Source organism: Halichondria panicea, chromosome 13, assembly GCF_963675165.1.
Source record: "Halichondria panicea chromosome 13, odHalPani1.1, whole genome shotgun sequence".
Lineage (NCBI taxonomy): Eukaryota > Metazoa > Porifera > Demospongiae > Suberitida > Halichondriidae > Halichondria > Halichondria panicea.
In genome coordinates this window covers 65,520-90,000 of record NC_087389.1, presented here as the reverse complement: position 1 = coordinate 90,000, position 24,481 = coordinate 65,520, and the positions used below count along the sequence as shown (strand labels likewise).

The 24,481-nt window shown below is 45.3% G+C and overlaps 7 protein-coding genes across 8 annotated transcripts; 5 read left to right on the top strand and 2 right to left on the bottom strand.

Moving 5' to 3' along the window:
* Nucleotides 1-4,653: 4,653 nt before the first annotated feature.
* LOC135346255 (U1 small nuclear ribonucleoprotein 70 kDa-like) lies at nucleotides 4,654-7,182 on the bottom strand. Its single transcript, XM_064543818.1, has 10 exons — nucleotides 6,959-7,182; nucleotides 6,843-6,905; nucleotides 6,734-6,788; nucleotides 6,614-6,678; nucleotides 6,500-6,562; nucleotides 6,370-6,451; nucleotides 5,733-5,907; nucleotides 5,069-5,495; nucleotides 4,881-5,007; nucleotides 4,654-4,824 (listed from the first exon to the last, which is right to left on the bottom strand). Exons 1-10 carry the CDS (start codon nucleotides 7,100-7,102, stop codon nucleotides 4,781-4,783), a joined length of 1,245 nt encoding a protein of 414 aa, XP_064399888.1. The 5' UTR covers nucleotides 7,103-7,182; the 3' UTR covers nucleotides 4,654-4,780.
* Nucleotides 7,183-7,206: 24 nt separating this feature from the next.
* LOC135346256 (KICSTOR complex protein ITFG2-like) lies at nucleotides 7,207-10,215 on the top strand. 2 transcript variants are annotated; one of them, XM_064543820.1, is made up of 12 exons: nucleotides 7,207-7,422; nucleotides 7,494-7,589; nucleotides 7,633-7,674; nucleotides 7,724-7,792; nucleotides 8,216-8,345; nucleotides 8,394-8,512; nucleotides 9,284-9,369; nucleotides 9,422-9,558; nucleotides 9,606-9,694; nucleotides 9,753-9,870; nucleotides 9,916-10,065; nucleotides 10,122-10,215. In XM_064543820.1, the coding sequence occupies exons 1-12, from the start codon at nucleotides 7,324-7,326 to the stop codon at nucleotides 10,175-10,177; spliced, it is 1,191 nt and encodes a 396-aa protein (XP_064399890.1). In that variant the 5' UTR covers nucleotides 7,207-7,323; the 3' UTR covers nucleotides 10,178-10,215. The 2 variants fall into 2 exon arrangements, with proteins under 2 accessions (XP_064399890.1, XP_064399889.1); XM_064543819.1 differs by having other exon boundaries at nucleotides 7,724-7,819.
* A 9-nt stretch (nucleotides 10,216-10,224) lies between these two features.
* LOC135346257 (mitogen-activated protein kinase 14-like) lies at nucleotides 10,225-12,455 on the top strand. The gene is made up of 10 exons (XM_064543821.1): nucleotides 10,225-10,413; nucleotides 10,479-10,608; nucleotides 10,668-10,726; nucleotides 10,778-10,889; nucleotides 11,106-11,183; nucleotides 11,233-11,419; nucleotides 11,478-11,557; nucleotides 11,605-11,793; nucleotides 12,165-12,228; nucleotides 12,278-12,455. The coding sequence occupies exons 1-10, from the start codon at nucleotides 10,274-10,276 to the stop codon at nucleotides 12,334-12,336; spliced, it is 1,098 nt and encodes a 365-aa protein (XP_064399891.1). The 5' UTR covers nucleotides 10,225-10,273; the 3' UTR covers nucleotides 12,337-12,455.
* A 78-nt stretch (nucleotides 12,456-12,533) lies between these two features.
* On the top strand, nucleotides 12,534-13,586 carry LOC135346258 (uncharacterized). The gene is made up of 4 exons (XM_064543823.1): nucleotides 12,534-12,623; nucleotides 12,788-12,850; nucleotides 13,008-13,163; nucleotides 13,218-13,586. Exons 1-4 carry the CDS (start codon nucleotides 12,534-12,536, stop codon nucleotides 13,434-13,436), a joined length of 528 nt encoding a protein of 175 aa, XP_064399893.1. The 3' UTR covers nucleotides 13,437-13,586.
* LOC135346254 (uncharacterized) lies at nucleotides 13,464-16,387 on the bottom strand. Its single transcript, XM_064543817.1, has 7 exons — nucleotides 15,237-16,387; nucleotides 14,956-15,080; nucleotides 14,765-14,899; nucleotides 14,399-14,542; nucleotides 14,227-14,323; nucleotides 14,012-14,162; nucleotides 13,464-13,942 (listed from the first exon to the last, which is right to left on the bottom strand). Exons 1-7 carry the CDS (start codon nucleotides 16,336-16,338, stop codon nucleotides 13,603-13,605), a joined length of 2,094 nt encoding a protein of 697 aa, XP_064399887.1. The 5' UTR covers nucleotides 16,339-16,387; the 3' UTR covers nucleotides 13,464-13,602.
* Nucleotides 16,388-16,448: 61 nt separating this feature from the next.
* LOC135346241 (TNF receptor-associated factor 5-like) lies at nucleotides 16,449-18,006 on the top strand. Its single transcript, XM_064543805.1, has one exon. The coding sequence runs from the start codon at nucleotides 16,471-16,473 to the stop codon at nucleotides 17,920-17,922; it is 1,452 nt and encodes a 483-aa protein (XP_064399875.1). The 5' UTR covers nucleotides 16,449-16,470; the 3' UTR covers nucleotides 17,923-18,006.
* A 73-nt stretch (nucleotides 18,007-18,079) lies between these two features.
* LOC135346233 (DNA polymerase delta catalytic subunit-like) lies at nucleotides 18,080-24,431 on the top strand. Its single transcript, XM_064543796.1, has 19 exons — nucleotides 18,080-18,934; nucleotides 19,142-19,545; nucleotides 19,614-19,718; nucleotides 19,904-20,044; nucleotides 20,320-20,430; nucleotides 20,598-20,789; nucleotides 20,839-20,927; nucleotides 21,108-21,221; nucleotides 21,484-21,597; nucleotides 21,657-21,702; nucleotides 21,793-21,894; nucleotides 21,942-22,175; nucleotides 22,296-22,397; nucleotides 22,568-22,638; nucleotides 22,696-22,860; nucleotides 23,268-23,503; nucleotides 23,711-23,830; nucleotides 24,009-24,162; nucleotides 24,257-24,431. The coding sequence occupies exons 1-19, from the start codon at nucleotides 18,103-18,105 to the stop codon at nucleotides 24,351-24,353; spliced, it is 3,429 nt and encodes a 1,142-aa protein (XP_064399866.1). The 5' UTR covers nucleotides 18,080-18,102; the 3' UTR covers nucleotides 24,354-24,431.
* The last annotated feature ends 50 nt before the right edge of the window (nucleotides 24,432-24,481 follow it).

The following is a 24,481-nucleotide window of genomic DNA, read 5'->3' as shown; positions in this document are numbered from 1 at the left end:
AAACATTCCCAAAATCATTAATTAAACGGAGGGGGTGGGGTGTCTTGAATTCTGTGGATCGAAAATATGTTTTCTGAACGCTTAGAAAGAGACCTTTCAAAATGGTACCATCAAAGTTAATATTCGAGAGATAAAAGTATTTGACAATTTGGCGATACCATGGATTATATATAGCCCCCATGGCCCGAGGCCGAAAAATTACAAATTAGGCTCCTAATGAAATTTTGGATTGAAACACATCGTTCGAAAGGTAATTTTCAGAAAATCGTAAAAATATTGACATTGGATCAACTGTACTCGTACTGAAGTTATGGCTGTTGAACACCAACTATTCCATTAAAAACACCGTCACACAAGGGGGGAGTACAGTGCATAAAAAACACTAACTAAAGTCAAGTGATCTAGTAGTACTACTAGCACCTTTCATACGTATATACTCAGTCTAGCCACGACGTGGACCATGTGCTCAGAAGTACGTGTAAAGGTTGTATTATTAGCATTATTCATGCTATTGAGCTTCTATAAATACTTTCTACCAACATTTTGGTAAAAATTGCCTAATAGGATATTATTTGTTGCCTACTGATTAGGCTGGCATAATGCTCAATGCTCCGCTGCACCTATTAGTCTCAATACCACACTTCTTACTTATTGGGCAAGGCCTAACTACAATCCACCAGAGATGATGTTATGTAAGAAGTGGTATCAGTGATGGTTCGGGACTCTTTCAGCTGCTATAACTTGAATTCTGTGGATCCAATGTCAAAATTTTAGGATTTTCTGAAAGCTCAGAAAAAGACCTATCAAACTTCGTATTTGAGAACTTCGTATTTGAGAGATAAAAGTATTTGCCAATTTGGCGATACCATGGATTATTATAGCCCATGGTCCGATGCCGAAAAATGTCAAATTTAGGCTCCGAAGAGGTTTTGGATTGAAACATATCATTTGAAAGGTCTTTTTCTAAGCTTTCAGAAGATTAGAATATTTTTGACATTGGATGAAGGGTACTCTAGCTAAGGCTATTGAAAAATATTTCCCCTCCACAATTTAATCAATGGTTTGGGGACTCTTTCAGCTGCTATAACTTGAATTCTGTGGATCCAATGTCAAAAATTTTATGATTTTCTGAAAGCTCAGAAAAAGACCTTTCAAATGGTGTCATCAAACTTCGTATTTGAGAGATAAAAGTATTTGCCAATTTGGCGATACCATGGATTATATAGCCCATGGTCCGAGGCCGAAAAATGTCAAATTTAGGCTCCGAAGAGGTTTTGGATTGAAACACATCATTTGAAAGGTCTTTTTCTAAGCTTTCAGAAAATTAGAATATTTTTGACATTGGATGAACGGTACTCAAGTTAATGGCTGTTGAAAGATGTTCCCCCTGCACAATTTAATCAATGGTTTGGGGACTCTTTCAGCTGCTATAACTTGAATTCTGTGGATCCAATGTCAAAAATTTTAGGATTTTCTGAAAGCTCAGAAAAAAACCTTTCAAATGGTGTCATCAAACGTAGATAAAAGTATTTGCCAATTTGGTGATACCATGGATTATAGCCCATGGTCCGAGGCCAAAAATGTCAAATTTAGGCTCCGAAGAGGTTTTGGATTGAAACATATCATTTGAAAGGTCTTTTTCTAAGCTTTCAGAAAATTATAATATTTTTGACATTGGATGAACGGTACTTAAGTTAATGGCTGTTGAAAGATGTTCCCCCTCCACAATTTAATCAATGGTTTGGGGACTCTTTCAGCTGCTATAACTTGAATTCTGTGGATCCAATGTCAAAAATTTTATGATTTTCTGAAAGCTCAGAAAAAGACCTTTCAAATGGTGTCATCAAACTTCGTATTTGAGAGATAAAAGTATTTGCCAATTTGGCGATACCATGGATTATAGCCCATGGTCCGAGGCCGAAAAATGTCAAATTTAGGCTCCGAAGAGGTTTTGGATTGAAACACATCATTTGAAAGGTCTTTTTCTAAGCTTTCAGAAAATTAGAATATTTTTGACATTGGATGAACGGTACTCAAGTTAATGGCTGTTGAAAGATGTTCCCCCTGCACAATTTAATCAATGGTTTGGGGACTCTTTCAGCTGCTATAACTTGAATTCTGTGGATCCAATGTCAAAAATTTTAGAATTTTCTGAAAGCTCAGAAAAGACCTTTCAAATGGTGTCATCAAACTTCGTATTTGAGAGATAAAAGTATTTGCCAATTTGGCGATACCATGGATTATTATAGCCCATGGTCCGATGCCGAAAAATGTCAAATTTAGCGTCTTTTTCTAAGCTTTCAGAAAATTAGAATATTTTTGACATTGGATGAACGGTACTCAAGTTAATGGCTGTTGAAAGATGTTCCCCCTCCACAATTTAATCAATGGTTTGGGGACTCTTTCAGCTGCTATAACTTGAATTCTGTGGATCCAATGTCATTTTATGTTTTTCTGAAAGAGATCCTTCAAATGGTACCATCAGTGTGACGGTAGTGTGACTGAAATGTGCCGTAATGTGCCGGTGTCATAAAATTTTAGGCCCCCCATGAGATTGGGCCCCCCCGGGCCTAGAATTTTTACATTTTAGGCCCCCTCTTAAAATTTTAGGCCCCCCATTAACAGTGCAACAGCGGTAACATTATGTGACAGTGCATTCTCAAAATACACCAATACAGTCTTCTATGGTATTCACAGTCTATGCAGTGCCAGTTACTGAATGCAGCTGTCCTCACACACACACATTTCATGCATGTACAGTAGTATACCACTGGTCTCACAGCCATCACACTGCACCATGTCATTCTATGAATCAGGCCTCATGCAGCACGAAGCACATAGGTGCCAACTGTCCCGAATTGGTCAGGACTGTCCAAGATTACCCTTGTCCCGAAAGGAAACTGCTATTGTGATTCCACCATGATACAACAGTTTCTCTCTTGACTTCTATTTATGATTCCACATTACTTGAGAGCTGAGCCAGTGATGATATATTGGAGCATCCACACAACAATTTACATCTTCTATGTATAGGAAAACATGGAGGAAGATATGAATTGTTGTCTTTGCACTGAAATTGTGTGCGTTTATACTTTTTTGTCCTGAAATTTGGCTGAGAAAGTAAGCACAAAGTTGCAAATAATTATGGTGATAGCTATGCAACAACATCGATTGTCTTACAGGCAGATCCAACATTGCAGAGCTGCATCAAAGCATTTAACTCTTATAGGTAAAGCATGAGTAACTTGAAAGGTAAATCTTCCTTCACTTTGAATTCCATGATAGAATAATAATGCAAACATTTTTGCTACTTTGATACAGAGTCTTTGCATGCATGCAGTCTCTTTGATGCTTTGTCAACTAATAGAGCTAACCTTACCATATTATTATATCTCTTTGACTTCGTTCTATCGTGCAGAAAAGGATAGCAGAAGAGGGGGGCCTAATCTCACAGTGGGGGGCCTAGAATGTTAACAGTTTGGACCCCCTGGGGGGCCTAAACTGTTAACATTCTAGGCCCGGGGGTCCCAAAATTTTTAAATTCTAGGCCCGGGGGGGCCTAAACTTGGGGGGGGCCCAAAATTTTATGACACCGGTAGTGTGTGTAGTGTAGTGTGTCGTAGTGTGCCGGTAGTGTGGGCGAATCTTTCAGCTGCCATAACTTGAATTCTGTGCATCTAGAATCAAACATTTTATGTTTTTCTGAAAGCTTAGAAAGAGAGCTTTAAAATGGTACCATCAGTGTGATGGTAGTGTGCCGTAATGTGCCGGTAGTGTGTGTAGTGTAGTGTACGGCAGTCTGCCGGTTGTGTGGGCGAATCTTTCAGCTGCCATAACTCAAATATGATTTTTTATGACACCATTTGAACTTTTTTTTTCTAAGCTTTCATAAAATCCTAAAAAATTTGACATTGGATCCACGGAATTCAAGTTATGGCAGCCGAAAGAATCCCTAAAACCATTGAATGAACGGAGTGTAGTTGAACATCTTTCAACAGCCTTAAACTTGAGTATCGTTGATCCAATGTCATAAATTTTATAATTTTCTGAAAGCTTAGAAAGAGACCTTTCAAATGATGTGTTGCAATCCAAAATTTTATTGGGGCCCTAATTTGTCATTTTTCCGCCTTGGACCATGGGCTATTATTCATGGTATCACCAAATCAGCAAATAATTTAATCTCTCGAATATGATTTTTGATGACACCATTTGAACTAATTTTTTCTAAGCTTTCAGAAAATCCCCCAAAAAATTGACATTGGATCCTCGGAATTCAAGTTATGGCAACTGAAAGAATCCCACCATTGATGGAAGGGGGTGTAGTTGAACATCTTTCAACAGCTTTAATTTCAGTACCATTGATCCAATGTCTATAATTTTCTGAAAGCTTAGAAAGACACCTTTCAAATGATGTGTTGCAATCCAAAATTTTGTCGGGGCCCTAATTTGTCATTTTTCCGCCTTGGACCATGGGCTATTATTCATAATATCGCCAAATCGGCAAATAATTTTATCTCTCGAATATGAATTTTGATGACACCATTTAAACTATTTTTTTCTAAGCTTTCAGAAATCCTTGACATTGGATCCATGGAATTCAAGTTTTATGGACACACACAGTCAGCTTTACCATATCCCTCGTGCAGCTACGCCTCGAGGCATAATTAATGAATCATAAGCTGTACATGGCATTTACAGATCAGAAAGCAACACATGTATGTACACAGCACCATTAATTGTTAGTTCAATAATAATAATAATAGTTTAGTATAATTATTGTTCAGCTCTCAGTCTTGATGAGTCCCTCACTGGTGCCCTCTGACCCTGTCCACACAAATATAACACAATGAATCTCATACAACAGCCACTGGTGATCTTACCATTGCTACGCGGAGGGTCAGGGTCCACTTTCATCCTCTTTCTCTCCTCTCCATCTTTCTCCTCTCTCTCCCTCTTCCTATCCTTGCTTCTTTCCTTGTCCTTGCTGTCTCTGTCACGATCTCTGTCCTGTGAAATAAAACATGTCACATGATAAGATAGTTAGAGCTAATACAACACACCCGCTTACCTTGTCTCTCCTGCTGGACCTGTCCCTATCAGACCTGTCTCTGTCAGACCTATCTCTGTCGGACTTGTCAGACCTATCTCTGTCGGGCTTGTCAGACCTGTCTCTGTCGGACCTGTCCCTGTTAGGCTTATCTCTGTCAGACCTATCTCTATCAGGCCTATCAGACTTCTCTCTGTTCCTGTCAGGCCTGCTCCTATCAGATCTGTCCCTGTCAGGTCTATCCCTATCAGATCTGTTTCTGTTGGGCCTGTCTCTCTTGTCTGAGTCCCTTCGCTCTTGACTGCGGCTTCTATCTCGGCGTGGCTTCTCTCTGCTCCGGCTACGTCTCCTGCGATCATCTCTACTCTGATCTCTACTCTGACTGCGAAGTTTCTCACGATCTCCTCTATCACGTGATCTGGTAGAGCGGTCATCACCACCAACGTCCCTGTAAAATAAGCAATACACAATAATGATTGTGGCACTACCAAAGCTAAATGCAGATATTGAACAATCCAAACTAGAGTTATAGACAATCAAAGTTAGCTCCTCAAGCAGTGAGGCAGTAGCTGTGAGCTTTAACTTTATAATTTGGCCAAACATGGAGAATTAATATTCAACTTTGTAACGTTAACAATGAACAATTGAGTGGGAGTCTAAAAATAGCGTGAGATGGCAAACTCACCTCTCATCAACCCTTCCTGAGTACTTGATGTTTTCGTTGGGTCCGCCTCTTCGCGTCCCTCCTAGTCCCCCACCCAGACGTCGTGGTCTCCAACTTTTGACAGTCCGTCCTCTCTCTACATCTACCACCACTCTCTTACCATCAATCTTCTTCCCATCAGCATTCTTATAAGCAGCTGAGGGTGAACAAGACAGTTACATTGGGTACAGGCACACTATACACACACACCCCCCCCACACACACACACACTTACCTGCTCCTATACAGCATTAGCTACTATTAAGATTACCTATGCTCCTATTGGAATGAGGTGTTACATCGGGAGGCCAGTGTGGACGACACTAACTTACCTAACTTACCCAGTGCACACAAACACACAGCTAACTCTAACTATGGGGCAAGGCTAAACAGATAGGCCTTTCAAAGGGCTAGAAATTGCATTTCTTAATTATGAAATTGGACAATCCTCAATGAAGCTACAGGCACTCAAATGTAGCTATCAAAACCGTCTACCAAAACCCACCATCTTACCACCCAGTAACTTACACACCCCTACAGAGCCGTAACAGCCCCTGGGTAAAGAGGTAGGGATTAACTAACTGTCACTGGGACAGTGTGTCGGTAAGGGCATACTCACAATGCATGTCTCTCTCCTTGTCATACTCAATGAAGGCATAACCACGAGGCTTCTCAGTCTGGTTATTCACCATCACCTTGATCTGAGGGGGTGTGGCATTAAGTGTGGGGGGCGTGTCTTATTTACTTACCGCCTTGATATGACCGTACTGCTCAAACTCTCGCCTTAGTTTACTCTCAGAGGTGTCAAAGTTCTGTAGTGTGGGTCAGTGAATGACGTACACACATAGTTATAACGTGCTCACTATTCTGCCCACAAAGAGTGTCTTGAAAGGGTCACCCTCTACATTGGGGTCATTCGGAAGGTCCCCTGTAATTAGAGACAGTAATTAAGACGGTCCCCTCGCTACTGTATGCTCACTCACATTTATCCACTTGTGCCTTGAGTGCAGCACTTTGCCTCTCAGTACGCTCTTGTTGCTGGAGGAGATAGGGACATGATTTACTGACAGGGTAGCAGCTTACAACACCTACCTTCCTAGCTGCTCTCTCATCTTTAGTTTCTGCTCTAGTAGCTGGAGGTGTTTCACTGGCCTCCTACATGGAACAGGCTAACACACACACACACACACACACAGTGCAGTGAGTACCTCAAAGAGCCCTACATACTGGGCAATGCCAGTATACGGCCATGGCTTCTTGTCCCAGGGCAGAACGTCAAGAGGAGCACAGTAAGGGATAGGATCTCGAGGTGCGAACAGGGCCAGAAGGTTAGGAGGTAGATATTGTGTCATCTCTGTGTCTTTAGAGGCTTTTAGGCTTGTAAAATAATACAGCACGTTGTCGACCTTTTGACCTTAAACCATGTGCTTTAACTAGAATATGTGAGTAAGTTTAATTAGCTACAATAACGACCATTTCCATATAGTACTACTGCAGAGTCTTCTGAGTGGCATCCCTGGCCTTGCAGGCACTAGCTAGCAGCTAGTCTAGTCAGTGTGTGCATTCATTCAAGATGATGAGATCAGTTTCCTTTGTGGACAGGCTTGAACTGGACTTTTCTGGTAACCATTTTTCAGATGCCCTAGCCCTTGGAGATGTGGATGCTGATGGAGTGAGTGTGCAGCCGGCCACATAGGCCATACAGCCATATAGTGTCTATGTGTGTGCACTGTGTGTACGCAGGTGAATGAGCTGGTGATAGGCAATGTGGATGGTGTGTTGGCTGTGTTCAAGGGACCCTCCACCACACCTCTCAAGAAATGCTCTGGACTAGGCACGGTGAGACTCACCACTATCATTGCTCTCACTAACCTCTCTCCAGATAGTGTGTGTGGGGATTGGAGATGTCCTGAATACTGGCAAGGTATGAGTGTGCCCACTACTGATGTGTGTGTGTTCACCTCTCCCTGTAGAATGTGGTTGTGTGTGTCAACTCTGACGGAGAGTGCAGCCTCTTTGATATCACCACTCCCTCCACACCGGTACATTATCACACTCCCTCCACACCGGTACATTATCACACTCCCTCCACACCGGTACATTATCACACTCCCTCCACACCGGTACATTATCACACTCCCTCCACACCGGTACATTATCACACTCCCTCCACACTGGTACATTATCACACTCCCTCCACACCGGTACATTATCACACTCCCTCCACACCGGTACATTATCACACTCCCTCCACACCGGTACATTATCACACTCCCTCCACACTGGTACATTATCACACTCCCTCCACACCGGTACATTATCACACTCCCTCCACACTGGTACATTATCACACTCCCTCCACACCGGTACATTATCACACTCCCTCCACACCGGTACATTATCACACTCCCTCCACACTGGTACATTATCACACTCCCTCGACTCACTCACTTGATTATATGCAGGGTTTATCAAAGGCCGGTGTATCATCTAGTCCAGAGCAACAGAGGCGAGGAGGGCACAAGTCTATGAGGGCACTCCATTCACAATCACTCTCCACACCCAATGTCAAGACACTCTGTGTTGCCCCTCTCAGTGAGCTCATGTGTAGTAGCAGTGGACTGTGTGTAATGCATGGCACAGGTAGTGAGGGTGACTGTGATCTGTTGTTGGGTCATACTGATCGTTGTGTGTCAGTCTACCGGTGGAGTCAAGGCTCTAAAGCACTGTGCCTCCTGCATACAGCCTCTCTCTCAGGCCAGGTACCTCCCCACACACACCACACACACATCACTCAGGCCAGGTACCCCCCCCACACACACTCACCCACATCACTCAGGCCAGGTACCCCCCCCACACACACCACACACACATCACTCAGGCCAGGTACCCCCCCCCACACACCACACACACATCACTCAGGCCTGGCTCCCCCACACACACTCACCCACATCACTCAGGCCAGGTACCCCCCCCACACACACCACACACATCACTCAGGCCAGGTACCCCCACACACACCACACACACCACACACATCACTCAGGCCAGGTACCCCCACACACACACACCACACACACATCACTCAGGCCTGGCTCCCCCACACACACCACACACACATCACTCAGGCCAGGTACCCCCACACACACACACCACACACACATCACTCAGGCCAGGTACCCCCCCACACACACACCACACACACATCACTCAGGCCAGGTACCCCCACACACACACACCACACACACATCACTCAGGCCTGGCTCCCCCACACACTCACACACACATCACTCAGGCCTGGCTCCCACACACACACCACACACACACATCACTCAGGCCTGGCTCCCCCACACACTCACACATCACTCAGGCCTGGCTCCCCCACACACACCACACACACATCACTCAGGCCAGGTACCCCCACACACACACCACACACACATCACTCAGGCCAGGTACCCCCCCACACACACCACACACACATCACTCAGGCCTGGCTCCCACACACACTCACACGTACTATCACATTCCAGGTAGGCTCATTGTCTGTCTCTAGTCAGAGCTCTCAACTGTTGGTCTCACAGCCAGGAGGCACTTACCTTCCTCTGGCCATTAACCTGTGAGTCATGCACTGCGATATTGACAATGTGTTTATTATTGGGTCAATACAGAGAGGGTGAACTGGAATCAAGGGATCTGATTGGTCAACCACAGAGGCGTAATCCAACATCCTCCACATCTCTAGTGGCTAACATAGTTGAGACTGTTGAGGACTCTGATGATATTGTGGCCCTGTGTACTCTAGATGGTGGGTGGTGTGCTGACCTCTGTGTGTGTATAGTGATCTCTGTACAGGTACTGTGAGGATGGTGAGGGGTGGGGTTAAGCAATGGGAGCTGCAAGTCGACCATAGCCTCTTCTCTATACAACGATTGGACATCACTGCAAGTAACTATTGCTATTCCCGACAGTGTGTGTTACTATGCACTGTTGTGTTGCCAGGGCAGTGGATGTGATGAGATAGTGACCTGTGCCTGGGATGGCATGACCTATGTTGTGGACTTGAACAGAAATATTGTCCGCTACAAGTTTGAACAGAATGTGACAGCCTTTGCAGCAGGTACGTGTAGGACTGTACCATTGCTCGGTAACCATCCTCCTGCAGGTTGCTATGGACTGGAGGCTAGCAACGAGCCTTGTCTAGTCTACACCACCTTCTCAAACAGAGTCTACATTTACCACAATATTCAATTACCCGCTGTTCCATCCTTCAATCTGGTCACAGCTAGACTGGACACAGAGGAGGGCTGGGACGGTGAGAGCTAGCTGCTTGTGTGTGTGTCACTAATGATGTGTGCTCTCTCTCTACAGACGAAACAAAACAAAGAACGTTCAGAGACATTTTGTATAGGCAGAAACAAGAGTGATACAGTGTGAAAAATTTTTTATGCATTGTTTCTGGTAATGATCGTTAGACACGCCCACAAACAAGACACTCCCACCCTGTAATATACCTCTGCAAGATGGCTGTGCAAGTGCTACTACTCGAGAGCCCGGCGAGACCAGGCTACTATAAGATAGAGCTACACAAGACCGTGTGGGAGATCCCTGAGAGGTACCAGGAACTGTCCCCCATCGGCACTGGAGCCTATGGAACTGTGTGGTGAGGAGTTCTGTGTTTGTGTGTGTGATTGTGTATCATATTAACATAATGATGTCTATTATCAGCTCTGCCCTGGACATGAGCTGTGGTGTGCGTGTGGCCTTAAAGAAGCTGGCTCGACCATTTCAGAGTGCTGTACATGCTAAGAGGACTTATAGAGAGCTCTGTTATCTCAAGCACATGAAGCATGAGAATGTAAGCTAGTAGCATGTGACTACAGACCCTGTACTGTGTGTGTGTGTGTGCTTGCTCAGATTATTGGATTGTTGGATGTGTTCACTCCGGCCACTAGCTATGAGGAGTTCCAGGATGTGTAAGTCTCACTCATTGAATCATGTGATATTTGATACACTCACTCCTGCAGTTTCCTTGTATGTCATCTCATGGGCTCTGATCTCAATAACATCATAAGGCAGCAGGCCCTCACTGATGAACATGTGCAGTTCCTTATCTACCAGAGCCTCAGAGGACTTAAGGTGACACACACACACACACACACACACACACACACACACACACACACACACACACACACACACACACACACACACACACACACACACACACACACACACACACACACACACACACACACACACACACACACACACACACACACACACACACACACACACACACACACACACACACACACTATCCTTATTGCTGTGACCCCCTCCCCTCTCTTGCAGTATGTGCACTCTGCTGGGATTGTCCACAGAGATCTCAAGCCCTCCAACATTGCAGTCAATGAAGACTGTGAGCTGAGGGTAAGCTATATCACTAATGACTGTGTGTGTACGTACTGACCCACTGTAGATCCTTGACTTTGGTCTGGCTCGAGCTAAGGATGATGAGATGACTGGCTATGTGGCTACTCGATATTGGAGGGCACCAGAGATCATGCTCAGTTGGATGCACTATGGTATGGAAGTGGATATCTGGTCCGTTGGGTGCATCATGGCAGAGCTGCTGACTGGACAAGTGCTCTTCCCAGGAACAGATCGTAAGCCTCCTCTGTCTACACACACACACACACACTAACTATTGTATCCTCTACACAGACATTGACCAGCTCAACAAGATACTCAGAGTAATAGGCACTCCAGATAAAGACTTCCTAGAGAAGATCACCAGTGATACAGTGAGCTCTGTGTGTATTAATACTGTGACTCAGTGAATTCTGTTCAGGCAAGGACCTACATTGAATCTTTACCACACTTTCCTCGTCAAGATTTCAGTACATTCTTTATGGGTGCCAATCCTCTGGCTACTGATCTCCTCGACAAACTACTTCAGATAGACCCTGATCGTAGAGTCACAGCAGAGCAGGCTCTACTTCATCCTTATCTGGCCAACTTTGCTGACCCTGATGACGAGGTGTATAGTGTGCCCTACAAAACGTGCATTTAGTAGCTCTTTTGGAGCTATCTTTGATGGTCCATAACTTGTGTTGTGAATGTTCTATTTCAAAAAAAGTTTATTGTATTTAGTAGCTCTTTGATTGTCTAACAATATACTGTACCTGATCAGTGATTTATTTTGGGCCTAAATTGTTCCCTTTTCTGGGATAAAGCGTGGCTATAAGTGGGTGTTTTTAGGCCTGTTTTCATAGCTAACTTTAAGAGGCTATAACTTGTGTTAGGAATGTCCAATATCAAAACTAATAGTAGCTAACTTGTGTTACCCCCCACCACCATCATGCCCCCTACCATCATACCCCCACCATCATACCCCCCACACACTAACAGCCAGTGAGCCCTCCTTATGACGATACCTTCGAGAGACGTGAGCTAGATCTGAATGGCTGGAAGAGTGAGTGCCTATAGCAGTGAATGTGTTGCTATAGTTACTGTTTCCACAGAGCTCGTGTATGATGAAGTGATGAACTTTGTACCCAACCACTCCTCTCCCCGGCAGTAGCAGTCCTTGATGATGACTCATGTTTTATCCAGTTAAATCCAGTGCATAGTGTGTATGCAGAATGAGTATTTTTTGTGTGATGTGTATGCCTTTAATAAACAATTTTATTATGCTCTTTACCACATTGTTGGCCGCTTAGTAAACACCTCGGTGTGTAATAGAGGTCAACAAAGTCATTGTAAAGGTGTGTGGCTAGTATGTGTCGCCGCCCTCGACTGTTCCACACTATATTATTGCAAGCTACTCCTCCTTCAAAGCAAGCTGGAGCTATGGAGTGTAAGGATGAGGTAATTCCTGTTACTGCATGTACTGGTATAAATTAAGCATTTTCTTGTCGCTATCCAGACAATTTATAGGCCTCACGCAACTATACACACGTACGTACATGACCATACCACATACCCACTACACGCACGTACATACATGACCATACCACATACCCACTACCCAGACGTACGACCCAGATGTGAACCTCCATAGCGATGACAGTGAGCAAGAACTGAACAATTTTAAGGTGAATACTTCGTACGAATAGTGGGAAAATCACATTCTGATTAGGCGTTCAATATCGGGGAAACAGGTTCAGCACTGGAAACCAATAGCTAATAGTACACACACAATATTTACTTTGATTATTATTGGAGCCAGTGTGTACTTGTATTTACTGACAGGATGCTTGTAGCTCTGTTGGTTCACCATTTGAGAACAAAGAGATATTCCACTGGGATGGCTTCACTCACAACAGGCTAGAGACTGGAGGGGGGCCTCAGGCAGACAACCCTACAGCATCCAAGAATAAGACTGGGGGCAGAACACAGAAAACAGGGGTAAGGAAATGTCAATTGCAACCGTGTAAATGATGTGTTTTGTTTGCTCTGCAGACTTGTATGTGTTGTGGAAAAGAAAATGTTGAGATTTGGCACGGCAATCGCTACAGATGTCACATTGAAGAGAAGATCAAGGAGCATGCTGGATTCTGTGAATCCTGTGCTACAGGCTATGATGAGGATGAGGACCCAGTACAATGCCCCATTCACAGTATGAACCCATGGCCCAAGAGCAAGGCTGACACTATTCCACTAGAACCTGTCTGGACTTGACATTATTCAACTAGAACGTGTCCGGACTTGATAATAATAACTGAACAATTACAATTGAATCAAATATACATGCTACTGTGAATATAATTTTAATTTGTACAAGAACAATTGATGTTCAATAATTGTTACTATAATATAAAGTTGACTTACTATATATAAAGTTTCACTACACATTTTGAGGCACATTGATTTCTGTGTAGTTGACCTTAGTGCGATCTTGTGGTCCCTGTCCAGATGAGCTCATGCCCACCTCTCTGTCGCTATGGAAACTGACAGCGGTGTACGCTCCTCTGCTCCCCTGAGGGGATGATGTCTGGGGGGCATAGCCTGGGGGGTAGCGATACAGGCTAAAGGTGAACGTGCTGTGAGAGTCTCCACAGAGTACTCTGAGATCAAGCATGGAGGATGTAGTGGTCTCCTCAGGTTCAGTGGGCGGGGCTCGAGGCGGCCACTCAAGGTTTCCAGCCATTTCATCCAGGTGGACCTTCTGAGGATATGGCTCAAAACTATATAAGTGGAAAATATTTAACATTGCAATCACAAAAATCAATTGTGCATGCTGGGTTAGGGCTTACTATTTCCTTGGTGGTGTGTAGGTGTGGAATTGTCTTCCAGTCTGCATGGCTGCCACTTCCCTCGGATGGATTGTAACCAGTAAGCATCCCTGACTAAACCTTGATCGTGGGGGCTGGGGGATCTTGGCTATCTTGGCCAGAAACAATGAAACTGTTTTGGTAAAAGAATTACGCTAGTACAATCGTTTCATCTTCATACAGATAATTGCACTAACTTGTAGAGATGTGTAACTCGTTGTCCACTGGAGCCACTATAATGAGGTCAGCTGTGTCGTTACTAATGCCCCAGATACCCTCAAGACCTTTTGGAAACTGTATGCATGCAAAAAATATGTAGTCGTTAATAAACAACTTAGCTACTGTGCAAAAAATCTAGTCAAATCTTACATCGCTGGATTTTTCAATCTCTGAAGACAGCACATTCTCGGGATATTTGACCTCCACAATGTCAGAAGCATACGCCTTGCTCTCAAATGGTGGGCCAGTCAACTCTGGCTGCTTGAAGTATGGGTTAAAGTTCACCACCCCCACCTACGTGCATGTACAGTGCTACAATGGTAACCAAGTAGCAATGGAATAATGCATTGACTTGACGTATCAAATTGGCAATACAAGGTGTGCCAAACGTAGAGAATGTAGAACTCCCACTGTCTTGTTCACACGATTGTAATAACAGTCAACTGTCTAACATTACCATCACTATGCTGTACTGGCACAATGCTGCCTTTGTAGTGCATCAATGCACATGCACACCTTATTGAAGATCCGTGACAACGCACTTGGTATACCCAGAGAGACAGAGCCAAAGTTGATCAGCAGAGCTAGGTCATGATTTGGGGCCAGAGCTGACAGGCCAACAATGCATCCTCTTAGAGAGTCAGGAAGGACCTGAAAATGACAATTTTAGAAACATGACATTGTAACATGTACAGTTACAATATTACCAGTGTTTCTGATGAGAGTAGGCGGTCAAAATTCTTGTCAAACATTCCTTTTTCTCCTGCAACTTTTGTGAATCTCCATTTTAGGTCCTCTTTGAATCCTTTCACTTCGGTTGGGCGGATCAAATCTGAGTAGGCACATACAAATGAGTAGTAATGAGCAAAAGTGAGAGATGTATGACATTGTTGGCAAGAAAGCATTTTGCTATGCCAGAACCAGATAATCTCTGTGTACATGCAGTACCATATTAAATGGCTCAGCCACCCACACAAATGCTGTATACCTCCATCTCCGAGTGTCTTTGCTTGTTGTTGTCTCTTGTGGAGGTTCGTCCTTCGCTGATCATCCTCGTTATGGTGACGTATCTTCTCCAGAATTTGCATCTCCCTAAACACAAATCCCAATCCACTATCAGTCCTAAATAATTTTAACACCAAGAAATCAAGGTTGGTCTTAATCATTGGACCACGGCCGATCATTGAAGCCGAGGAGAAGATACTTTGCATGCATCTTTTGACAGGATACAAGCATCCTTTTATTGGGAACTTGGGTACGTAATGTTCTGGAGCCATTGAGGAATGAAAACAGAAGAGTGCAGCTTCATCAGAGGAGAGCTCTGTGGGATGAGTACTAGCACACCAGATGAGAGACCAGATAAACGACATGATGAGAATTGCTAAGAGGATCAAATCAGCTAGACGAATAGCTGAGAATAGTCGCAATGAAGTGAACACACAGACCACCTGAGTCTCAAATGGCCAGAAGGGATCAGCTGTGCTGTTTGCATTTCTCGGACACATGAATGTTTCGTTGAAGTCTGTAAAAGCAATTATTGCAGCCAAAAATCCGGCAACAGTTAAAAGGAGCTGTAGTATAAGCTTGAGTACGTAGACCACAAACATCCAGTTCTGCTGGTATGTAGTGAAAGCTTGAGTGAGCTGCTGTATAATGATTCGATTCTTGTCTGAGTAGTCACCCGTCTTCTCATCTCTAGTGCGATCCATTTCCTTGACTTGAACAAAGAAGAACTCAAAGTTTCCGCCATAGTGATTCAACCACAGGTAATGAGGTATTGCAATAAGAATAGCGTGAACTACTATGAACACTGGAAAATACTCGGTCAACGGCAAACTAGCAGAGCAAAAATTGTTAATATAGCTCTCCTGTGCTTCAGTTACTGTCTGGCTTGGTGGAGAAAAGCAAGACACAGCACTCCCACGAATAAACTCAGTGACAACATCGATTGCAGCAATAGCAACTATCACTCCGACAACATATAGAGAAACACTGTCCCAGAAGAACTCTCTTGGCTTAGATTCTTCATCTTTCCTGCCCTCCAGCTTCTGAGGATCAGTACCACCATCTCCACCAAGAACACCAGACATATTCAAGATACAGAGACAACAATTACTGCTGCAGGAAAATCACACTGCCATAAAGAATAATCAAGTTTTGTGCGCATGCGCACCAAATGAGGGCAAAGCCTGAATGTTGTTCATCGACCCTTACCTAACAAGATGGCGCAGTGTACTGAAGACATCAAGCCCTCTAGCTCTGCCAAGCAAAAAGAAAAGGTGCTCGAAGAAGATCCATTAGAATCTGCTCCGCCAAGAGTACCTCTTGAGGGTGGCTTTGAAGTAGAGATTGTTAATCCGCCCACTGAGCTACAGTATCAATGCCCTATATGCCTACAAGTACTGTGTGAGCCTCATCAAGCTACTTGCTGTGGATCTAACTTCTGTAAGAGCTGCATCTCGAGGGTGAAGAATAATGGAGTGCCCTGTCCATTATGCAAGGAGGCCGATTTCAACATATTTCCTGACAAGAGGCTAAAACGATCGTTAATCAGCTACAAAGTGAAGTGCAAGCATCAAGCTAAAGGTTGCCCCTGGATTGGTGAACTAGGTGGTATAGAGAAGCATCTCAATGAGAATCCAACCCTCGATATTCGACAAAATGGCTGTGAATTCCAAGAGGTCAAGTGTGCTCACTGCGAGGAGTTCTTCATCAGGAAAGACATCACCAACCACGAAACAAAGTGTCTCTTTCGTCCATACATGTGTGAGTACTGCAGCTCCTACCAGTCCACCTGTCATGATGTGTCTGTTAACCACTGGAAAGTATGTCCACGACGACCAAATCCCTGTCCTAATAAGTGTGGGGTTTACCCAGAGAATCGTGATCTACAGCAGCATCTGGAGAATGAGTGTCCGAATGCTATATTGAAATGTCCATTTGCCTATGCTGGTTGCGAAGTAGAATTGACTTCTGCTGACATTGATAATCACTTAAGAGATGACTTCCCTCAACATGCCAAGAGTGTGGCTATCCACCAACAGAAGACACTCGATGAATTCTCAACTGACATGACCACATTGAAGGAGGAAAATCAAGAATTGAAGGAAATTGTGGAAAAACAGTCAAGAACGATTGAGACGCTTCAACATGATTTGAGCCGCTTCAGGAACAAGCAAGACCGAAACAAGAGAGCTATCCAGGCCCTCCAAGAACACTCTGCCATAGCACCGATCATCTTCACTCTGGATGATTTCGAAGGACGCCTCAAACGTAAGGACATGGGTTGGAATCCAGCTGCCTTCTTCACGCATCCTCAAGGCTACAAGATGCTCCTGTGTGTTGATGTGTATGGCAATGGTACTGGCAAAGGTACCCACATGTCTGTCTTCCTCAGTCTGCTCAAGGGGGAGTTTGATGAACACCTCAAGTGGCCTTTCAGAGCCTCCATAACGATTCGACTAGAGAACCAAGATGATGAGGAGAGCCATTATGAGGAGATGATCAAGTATCATGACAGCACTCCCGAGGTAACAGCTGGACGGATACTAGAGGAGGGACGACAAGGAAGGCCTTGGGGTAAGGGAAAGTTCATCGCTCACAGTGAACTTTATTCAAAGTTTTTGAAAGACAATTGTCTACGTATTGGTATTGGTAAAATTGTTTTGCATTGAATGTTAATACTTTAGCTGTACTTTAGCTGTACTCCGTTAAATTTGTGTGCAAAATACATGTAGACAATGTAATTATTGATTGTGTTAACTTGTGGGTGGTAGTATGAATCTATAAATAAACAATTATGACGATTTTTCTCTAATATACCGGATTGATAAGAAGTGGGAGGAGCTGACCACATGGCCTCTAGCTCTGTAGAAAAGCTAACTATGTCAAAGCCTAAACGCAGCAATCCTGACAGCAGTCAAGGTCCTTCTTCAAAGAAATCCAAGAATGAAGACTTCTCTTTCCCTCCCTCGACCTTTGAGGAGGAGCTAGCCTTGCTGGAGTCCATGGACCCCCCACCTGCACCAGTACATGTACCAGTGGACAGCCACCCCCCTGCTGCCCCCTCAAGCAGCCTCCAGGGGGGCACACAGCAGAGGGACAAGTGGGCCAGACCACCCCCTCCAACCATCGACCCCTCCACCCATCCTCTCATCTTCCAGCAGATTGATATAGACCACTATGTTGGCAGTGCCATGGCGGGTATGCCCGGAGCCATGTCCGGACCTGTACCAGTGCTCAGGATGTTCGGTGTGACTATGGAGGGTAATAGTGTGTGCGCACACATTCACGGCTTTCATCCATACTTCTACGTGCCAGTGCCAGTGGGGGAGAATGGTTTCCTTGAGGAACATTGTTCAGCATTTAGAGCCAACCTGAATAGAGCCGTGCTAGACGACATGCGTTCCAACAAGGAGGGAGTGCAGCAAGCTGTTCTAGCGGTGGAGATATGTAACAACAAGTGCTCAATGTATGGATTTTACTTCAACAAAAAATTCCCGTTCCTCAAGATAACGGTAGCTCTCCCTCGATTGGTCGCTGCTACACGTCGTGTGTTGAGTACGAGGCTGGTCCCTCCCTATGGGTCTCTGGAGGGTCAGTCATATGAGAGCAATGTCGAGTTTGAGGTACGGTTTATGGTAGACACGAGTGTGGTGGGATGCAACTGGATAGAGTGCCCCCCTGGTGAGTGTGTGTGCCCCCCTGCATGGTGAGTGTGTGTGCCCCCCCCCCATGATGAGTGTATGTTCTGAGACTACTATCATTAAACGAAACTTAGCGACTGCAAGTGTGTTAAATTGATTATGTGGTACCACTAAGCACATCTTTACATTATGTGGTACCACTAAGCACATCTTTACATTACAAATGTTATCCCTCCATATCTCTCAGGTGAGTACAAGCTGCGGAGTCCCTCCCCCCTCTCCAGTGATACCACCTCTGTGTGCCCCAACACTGGCTTCACAGCGACAGGCTCCACCCACCCACTACCAGCCACCAAGGCGCAGATTGAACTAGATATTTCATGGGAGGCCTTCACCAGCCATCCTGCTGAGGGGGACTGGCAGAAAATAGCTCCTCTGCGCATTCTGAGCTTTGATATTGAGTGCCAGGGACGGAAGGGGATATTTCCTGAGGCAGAGAGAGATCCTGTGATCCAGATAGCCAACATGGTGGTCAGTCAGGGGGAGAAAGACCCCTTCATCAGGAATGTGTTCACTCTGGATAGCTGTGCCTCCATCGTGGGTAGTGATGTCATATCCTTTGACAAAAAGCACGAAGGAAGGATGCTCAAGGTATGTGTGCTGCACACTATCTTATTGCCCACACACACGCCCACACACACACACGCCCACACACACAGGAGTGGAGTAACTTTGTACAGGAAGTGGATCCTGATGTAATCACTGGCTACAATATTGTGAATTTTGACCTCCCCTACCTTCTCAACAGAGCCAAGGCTCTTAAAGTAAGTTAGCCTCCCCACACATAGCCCCCCCGCCAGTGTACCCCCCACACACTCATAGCCCCCCCGCCAGTGTACCCCCCACACACATAGCCCCCTGCCAGTGTACCCCCCACACACATAGCCCCCCGCCAGTGTACCCCACACACTCATAGCCCCCCCGCCAGTGTACCCCCCCACACACACAGGTTTCATTGTTCCCCTACCTTGGGCGAGTATGGAACAGTGTAACTACGATGAAGGACTCCACATTTGAATCCAAGGCTTACGGGAAGAGGGTCAATAAGGTCATTGCCATAGAAGGACGGATACAGTTCGATATGCTGCAGGTCAGTTCAATACACCATCTGAGCGTATTCCTGGAACTAAAGTTATGTCCATTCAAAGATGCTAGCGCTAGGTCAATAGCCTTGCGCTTTTTTCAGAAATTCAGCTGATTTGGTAGCTATGTGTAACTTGTGTTCAGATTGTCCAATTTCAAAACGAATTGATGTATTTGTAGCTCTCAGGATGACCTTTCCAATGGTGTGCTTAGATGCAAGGTTGCAGAATAGCTCTTTATGTAAAGTTAGCGTCATAGTAACGAGCACACACATACACACAGATTCTCATGCGGGACACAAAGCTGCGATCCTACACTCTCAACTCTGTCAGCTACCACTTCCTCCAGGAGCAAAAGGAAGATGTTCCTCACACCATCATAGCTGATCTCCAGGTACCAGTGTCAGCATCAGTACAGCTAGCTATCTTATGCAGTAGCTGTAGCTGTCTATGTATTCAACTGCCGTACCCCTACTTGTTGTGAATGATCATCGTATGTACCGTACGTGGTTTCATTTCAGAGCTATGTATTTGTATATGTACGCTAGCCATTCTCTGCAGTGTGGCAATGAGCAGACACGGCGGAGGCTGGCAGTGTACTGTATGAAAGATGCTATTCTTCCTCTGAGGTTATTGGATAAGCTCATGTGCCTCATCAACTACATGGAGATGGCGCGTGTGACTGGGGTGCCTCTCAGCTACCTCCTCTCCAGGGGACAACAAATCAAAGTCGTATCACAGCTTCTCCGAGAGGTGGGTGTGGTTTTGTTACCATGGGAACAGGTATGGACCACACCCACAGGCTAGAGAGCATGACTTGTTGATGCCAGTACACAAGCCAGAGCAAGGAGAAGAGTACACTGGGGCCACTGTCATAGAGCCTGAGAAGGGGTGAGCTATATAGAATACACTGGGGCCACCGTCATAGAGCCTGAGAAGGGGTGAACTATATAGAATACACTGGGGCCACCGTCATAGAGCCTGAGAAGGGGTGAGCTATATAGAATACACTGGGGCCACCGTCATAGAGCCTGAGAATACACTGCTAATATTGTTATCTTGTTCCTCCAGTTACTACGATGTTCCCATAGCAACGCTGGACTTTTCGTCCCTGTACCCGTCCATCATGCAGGCTCACAACCTGTGCTACACCACGCTGCTCCTCAGCCCAGCAGACAGAGCTCAGTAAGCACACTCACTCACTGCCCTATAGTGCATGGGTATTTCGAGGGTATAAAATTAATGTTAGCGGAAAGACCGTTAAAAACCGTTTTTGCGAATTAATTTTGGCGGAATAGCAGCATGCTATATTAAATTCGTGGGTATAAATGTTTGCGGTATAATATTATTAATCAGCGAAAACCGCGAATATTTATCCTCGAAATATACCCGCTATACGGTATTCATCTGCTCAGCTTGAGAAGCACTTTATGTACGTTTCCTACAGACTTGCTCCAGACCAGTTCATCAAGACTCCCTCTGGTAACTACTTTGTGAAGGCAAGTGTAACTAAAGGCCTCCTGCCAGTCATTCTCGAGGGACTGCTCTCTGCTAGAAAGAAGTGAGTCCACCTCTCAGTGTGTGTGTGTGTGGATATACTCTCACTGTGTGTGTTTGCAGGGCCAAGGCTGAGCTCAAGAGTGAGACTGACCCCTTCAGGAGAAAAGTGTGTACTGATCGATAGTGCATTTGTGTATTTTAGCTATTAACTTGTTATCCCTGCTATGACATACTGTCCTTGCCTCACATGATGCAGGTGCTGGATGGGCGCCAGTTGGCCCTCAAGCTCAGTGCTAACTCAGTGTATGGGTTTACAGGGGCCACCGTGGGGAGGCTGCCTTGTATAGAGATATCCCAGGTGAGGTCATGTCCTGGGGGGTCTTGCTTCATTAATACCCCCCACAGAGCGTGACATCATTCGGACGTCAGATGATCGAATGTTCCAGTCAACTGGTGGAGGACAAGTACTGTGTTGCCAATGGTTACGCTCACGACACCAAGGTGATCTATGGAGACACTGACTCTGTCATGGTGAGGTTTGGAGTGGACACAGTGGGAGAGAGCATGCGTCTCGGCAAGGAAGCAGCTAGCTACATATCAGCTCAGTTCCCTCATCCCATCAAGCTAGAGTTTGAGAAGGTACAACGTCCATGTTACTATTGTACAATAGAGATTCAGAAAGGGCATACTCATCAGACAAACAGCGTAACAGTGCTAGTATAATTAATTATACACTAGACTGCCCTCTCCTGTGTTCAGGTGTACTTCCCTTATCTCCTCATCAACAAGAAGAGGTATGCTGGTCTCTTCTTCACTAACCCTGATACCTACGACAAGATGGACTGCAAGGGAATAGAAACTGTTAGTCACAATCACTCACTATAGCTGGTAATTTTCATGGGGTAAAATTCGTTGAACTTGAACAGCGGTGATTTTAATATTTATCTGCATTGAAAATAACGAATTTTTGCCTCACAAAATTATACGGTACATTATTATTATGTTGTGTCATGACCCCCGTCTCCTCGTAGGTTCGCCGTGACAACTGTCCCCTTGTAGCTAACGTCATCAACACTTGTCTACATAAGATACTCATTGACAGGTACATCACACTCATCCCTCACATATGTCACACCCCGCCCACTCACCCCACACACAGGTCCCCACAAGGTGCCCTGGCATATGCCCAACAGACCATAGCAGATCTGTTGCGTAACAGGATAGACATCTCTCAGCTGGTCATCACCAAAGAGCTCACAAAAACTAGCAAAGAGTACACTTCAGGGGCTGGGAACAGACTGGCACACGTGGAACTAGCACAGAGGTGGGTCAGTCCATCATTGTGTGGAGCTAGCACAGAGGTGGGTCAGCCCATCATTGTGTGGAGCTAGCACAGAGGTGGGTCAGTCCATCATTGTGTGGAGCTAGCACAGAGGTGGGTCAGTCCATCATTGTGTGGAGCTAGCACAAGGTGGGTCAGTCCATCATTGTGTGGAGCTAGCTAGCACAGAGGTGGGTCAGTCCATCATTGTGTGGAGCTAGCACAGAGGTGGGTCAGTCCATCATTGTGTGGAGCTAGCACAGAGGTCGGTCAGTCCATCATTGTATGGCTTGCTTACAATGTACATAATTGTTAGCAGTTAACATTTCAATTCTTAGAGCTGTTTCTTAGTAATGGCCAACCCCTCCTCGTACATGCAAGTGTGTGTTTGTGTATCCACCCACACACAGGATGCGTAAGCGTGATCCAGGCTCGGCCCCTAACCTCGGGGACAGAGTACCGTATGTCATCATCGCCAGCACTAAGGGTGCCGCTGCATACATGAAGTCAGAGGACCCTATACATGTACTAGAGCACAACGTTCCCATAGACACATCTTATTATCTGGAGAACCAACTAGCAAAGCCTCTACTTAGAATATTCGAGCCCATCCTCGGTGACAGTAAAGCCAAGAGTGAGCTGCTGCGTAAGTGTGTGTGTGTGTGTGTGTGTGTGTGTGTGTGTGTGTGCGTGCGTGCGCATTCTGCAATGCAATGCTAGTTTCCTAGACACACTGAATCAAAAGCTTCTAAATCAGGCCTGTTAGCTGCTTGATTGTGCTCAGCTATTGATTTCCAGCCCACATTTTTTTTTAATGTACATATAATTATACATCCACACACACACACCACAGACGGTAGCCACACTCGCTGCAAGACAATGGTGTCATCCTCCGGGGGCTCTGGTCTGATGGCCAAGTTCATTACTAAGAAGAACACTTGCCTCGGCTGCAGAGCTGTGCTCCAGAACCAAGGTAGTAGATCCCCGCCCCCACACACACTTTATCCCCACCCCCACACACACTTTATCCCCGCCCCCACACACTCTATCCCACCCCCACACACTCTTTATCCCCGCCCCCACACACTCTATCCCACCCCCACCCCCACTCTATCCCACCCCACACACTCTTTATCTCCGCCCCCACACAGACTCTGCTGTGTGCCCTAACTGTCAGAACAAGGAGTCTGAGATCTACCAGACAGAGGTAGGTTACCTAGCAACCCTGGAGGAGCGATTCTCTCGTCTCTGGACCCAGTGTCAACGTTGTCAAGGAAGTCTCCACGAAGATGTGCTGTGTACAAGGTGTGTGTGATGTGTGATATGTGTGTGATATGTGTGGTGTGTGTGTGTGCGTGATCATTCCTATCGTATTCTATTCACACACACACGATTATAGTCGGGATTGTCCGATATTCTACATGCGTAAGAAGGTGCAGAAAGACTTGAGTGATCAAGATAAGTTGGTGGAGCGGTTTGGGACCAGCGACTGGTAGCTACTTGTCTCCATGACAACCACGAGACTGTACAATGACTGAATATAATAATGAATAATAAAAATAAAGTTGTAAGAATTCCAAGACAATACGGTATGCGTGACGTCACACACTCCAATCGCTTGTGT